This window comes from Plasmodium cynomolgi, assembly GCF_000321355.1.
Source record: "Plasmodium cynomolgi strain B DNA, scaffold: 0079, whole genome shotgun sequence".
Taxonomy (NCBI): domain Eukaryota; phylum Apicomplexa; class Aconoidasida; order Haemosporida; family Plasmodiidae; genus Plasmodium; species Plasmodium cynomolgi.
This window is the reverse complement of record NW_004192705.1, coordinates 1-4,607: the sequence shown is the minus strand read 5'-3', so window position 1 is coordinate 4,607 and position 4,607 is coordinate 1. Positions and strand designations below refer to the sequence as shown.

The 4,607-nt window shown below is 35.0% G+C and overlaps 1 protein-coding gene across 1 annotated transcript; it reads right to left on the bottom strand.

Moving 5' to 3' along the window:
- Positions 1-877: 877 nt before the first annotated feature.
- On the bottom strand, positions 878-2,885 carry PCYB_002110 (Pvstp1; the record flags this gene model as incomplete). The annotated part of the gene is made up of 2 exons (XM_004227632.1): positions 878-2,323; positions 2,439-2,885. Coding segments are annotated over 2 exons (1,893 nt in total), but the record flags the coding sequence as incomplete, so codon positions are not given.
- Positions 2,886-4,607: the final 1,722 nt, after the last annotated feature.

Here is a 4,607-nt window from a genome sequence, read left to right as displayed (position 1 = left end):
ATAATATAACATTATGTGTGCTTAAAATATGACCTTGCAAATAATATTTCCTTTATGTATGAATTGTGTATATTAATTCAGACTTTTTAAGTTCACGATATATAAATAAAATAAGGTGTAACAAAATTTAGAATTTTGTTTTGTTCTACATTTAACATGTGTGTTACATAATGTTGTTAACAATCAATTTTTATTTACCTTATGAATTAAAAGGAATTGTTGTAGTAAAACTAATTTGCTACATATATAATTAATTTAAAATGAAATGTATATTCTGGCTCTATTTTTACAAATTTTAATAAGAAATAATGAATTTATAAAGCTGTAATTGTTTAATCGATTTTTCTAATTCTTTAAAATGAAATTGTTCTGTGTGCATTATATATTTATGAAGTATTTATTTATATTTTTTTTCTTTTCCGTAAAAATTAATTTAACCTGTGTTTTATTTATTTCCTATTTAAAATATATTATAATTCTTTTTTAGCAGATTTTTACGTTTATTGCATGCACTAAATTTATATTAATGTGGTTCTATTTGTCTTCTATATGCTCATATTATTTCCCGACTATCTTTTTTATCACTATATACATATACATTTTTATATTTGTTTTTCTTATTCTGAAGTTAGAAGCTCATTCTATCGTTTCCTTTTAAATGTAGTTTGAATTATTTGGTAGTATTCCACAAAATAAATGTTTTACTAATTGCACTTGTGCAATTTTTTGGATAACCATATAATATCAATACCATCTGTTTTGGGTTTTTGTGTATTTTTTTCTTACCTTTTTGTGTTACATTACTTGAATTATATATTTAATTTAGAACAATATGTAATAAATTGTTCAATTGTTTTTTTTAAATTACATTAATGTTTTACTTATATGCTTCTACGAATTTTCGCTCATTACTTGTCGATACATTTAAGAAATCTGATTCAATGGTATTCTCTGTTGATTCCATTTGTACGACATCCTTGGGAATCTTATTTGTATCATTATATAATGTATTGTCGTTTTCTAATACTAGTTCTGGTTTATCTAGATCATTTTTGTTAGATAATATATATGTATTATCATCGTTGTTTATGAAATCATCATTCAATTGGCTAAACCACTCTTCATTTTTGTATTTATCTGTTTCATTATTTTTGTTTCCTTCAAAAATGTCGTTTGACTCGCATATCATTTCAGCATTATATGTTTTTTCACCAGAATACCCTTTTGGTTTCAAATTTTGTAATAAACTATCCAAATATAACTCTTTGTCATGAATGTTATCTTCCATTTCGCATTCTTCTATTACCAATGCCAGGATAAGCATCCATAATTTTGCTACTAATTGTTTTCTCTTATGGAATTCTTGATACAGTTGTTGCTTCTCTAGTTCTTCCACTCCTAGCACTTCTTCTTCCCCTACTACTTCCACTTCTACCGCTTCTTCCACTGTTAGCACTTCTTCTACTTCCTTCTCTTCTATGTCGTTCAACAAATTCATAAACCAATCTTGTTCCTTGTACATGTCCATAAGTTTATGTTGCTTCGACACCCACTGTCTCCACAAACCCTTTTGCATTTCTATGAATGGAATATCATTCTTCTCATGGAATGCGCTTAATGGGTTCTGTGTTGATTCTGCCATTTTCCCGGATTCCTCGATCTTCCCATATTCCCGCTGTATATATTCGTGCTGCTCTTGTTTCCATTCGGCTTTTAAGGCATGGAACCAAGGTTGATGTTTGCATTCTTCCAAAAACCCTTTATTTCTTTGTATCCAGTCAATCCAGTTTGTGTTCAATTTTACGTCACAGTTTAAGTTCGAGTTTACGTTCCCATGTACGTTCCATGGAAGAATCTTCTCTATTCCTATTTCGTCCCTATTACGCATATTCATTTCTATGGAACCGGTTCTCCATGAATCATGGTTGGAGGAATGGCCACCCACTGTATGTTTTCCTTCTAGGAACTCTCGTTCGTGTTGCATGAATTCGTCCACGATGATTTGGAGAAAATCTTCCCTGGTTAATTCTCGGTCTTGTGTTTGGAATTCGTCTAAGACTTCCAAGTGGATATCAATAATGATTGTCTTGCGGCGGCGTTGGTTAACAGTCTGTTTTAGATGCCCTTTTTGCGTAAATCGGGGTTGGCGTTTTTTAATCATTCTGTACACATAAGACCGTGTGTCCCCATCCTGAGTCCATGGAGCTTCCTCTTGTGCATGTTCGATGTGATCTAGGATGTGTTGTTCCAAGAAGGGAGGTTTCCCTTCTATTTGCTGTATTTTTTTATATCTTCTCTTTCTTCTGCCAAAAATTCCAAAAAACTGCACGAAAAGGGAGGAGGCAATGTGAGGAAGAATGTAGTTGTTATGGTGACCATGAAAATGATTAGAACATACATAAATGTATGTGTGTACGTGTATGTAGTGTCCGATTTACCTTACTGAGAAGGAAAATAATGACGATTATTCCGACCAATACAGGGATAAGGGGGATATATGGGATGATGTCGAAGGGGACGTCAGGTTTGGTTGTAGGTGGATTGGAATCAGGTTTGCTTGGTGTTCCATTTGGTGTTTCTGTATTATTTGTAACATGTACTTGATCCTTTGGTAATGCAGGTGATGCTATTGGATTATTAACATTTTCTTGTGTTTTTGGTGTTGTAGCATGTTTTTCGTCGGGATTTCGTACCATTATAGTGGTTGGTGAATCCACCGTGTTACTTTTTGAACTGGATGGAACTTTCATATCCGAAATAGCAGGACTTCCAGGTTTTCCGTTGTTGTCAATGCTTACCGGATCATCGTTCTTTTCCACTGTTGTTTGAGCAGAGTCTCCTGTACTTCCTTGTGTTATAAGGTTTTTTGGATCCCCCTTGGGATCCTTGGAGTCACCGGAAGTATCAGGGCTGGAACCAGGAGAAGGACCAGCAACGGGAACTCCGCCAACAACACCATTTTGGTTGGAACCGAATGAACCGGAATTCTTGTCGTCAGCATTTTGTCCAGTAGCACCACGATTATCGTCGGAAGCGCCAGCAGAAACACCCTGTCCACCACCATCGGGATTACTAGCCGGACCAGTGGCACCATTATTTCCCTTGTCCTGCGCAGCGTCCTTTTTACCATTTCCTGTTGCCTCTGTACTTGGGGTACTTGTGGTACTTGTGGTACTTGTGGTACTTGTGGTACTTGTGATACTTGTGGTACTTGTGGTACTTCCGGTAGCGTCCTTACCATGTTTCTGATGCACACTACCAACATTTTCAGGTTTCTGCTTATATGTAGGTTCTTGAGGGTGAAGTGTTGGAGGTTGCACTTCCTGTGCTGGCGTTCTACTCGGGGTACTTGGATTCGTAATCACATCAGAGTCAGGTTTGTCTGTTTTCTTCTTCTCTGTAGTAGGAGTATCTTCAGCTTTCTTCGTTGGCCCCCTACTTCCCCCATTTGTAGAAGTGCTCATAGAAGGTTTCGCATCGGCATGTTTGTTCTTACCGGACAATTCCTCAGTTTCCTTCCTAACTTGTGGAGGTGCAGCTGGTAAAGGCTGTGGAGGATCAATCTTTGTTATCGTTGTACTTCCGCCACTTGTGGGAATGGTCGGAGGAGATGGCGCTTCAATTTTTTTGGGCTGCACATTATTATCTTTTGCCTTTGTACTTTCCTTATCTGTGGAAGTGATCTCAGAGGATGTTTGAACACTACTACCTTGATTTGAAATTATCGATGGGGTAGATGATGGAGGTTGCTGGGGTGTAATCGACTGTTTTTTCTTCTATAGATGATTTAATATTTTGCTCAAAAGGTTTTAACGTCTCCTTCAAATGTTTCAAATTTATAGTCGGAATATTAGTGTCACCGAAACGTGACACAATCTTTTTTTTATATATCTTATCAGAGTATTCACACGAATATTTTGAACTTGAAAAATTACCAAATAAATTATCCACCTCCTTATTTTTTGAAATTATCAAATCCACAATTCTCTTCAAAACAGTCTGCGTTCTTGTATCACTCAAATAAATTGCCTTGAAACCGCATACACTATATGTATCGCCTCCACCAAGGCTTTTCCCCAAATTAGATATTCCTTTAATGATGTAATCAACAACGTTCTCCGGAAAACAATACATTTCCATGAAAAATTTTATCCATATGTTCAAAATGGTACATCGTGCAACATTTCTGAATATCTTCGTCACACTATCATTTGTCACAAAATCTGAATTATATGTCTGCAATAAAACTTTTACGAGAAACTTGCACAACTCATAATGTTGGTTTATATCATCCACACCCTGATCAACTACAGTATGATTACACAAAGAATAAAAAAATTTGACCCTTATATCACTAACATCATCCTCAGTTATTTTACGAACAAATTCCTCAAACAAATCATCTACTATTTGCAAACGTTTTTCCTATAAATAGAATTAATATAAATCAACCCATTTTACTGCATATAATCCATTTATTATTTTATAAGAAAACATGTCCATATCCAATGGGTACACATATTTATTTACTAAAAAAATAAAAATCATAGAATACCCTAACTCCCGAAGAAAAATAATGACCCAGCCAGCGATATTCCATGATAAAT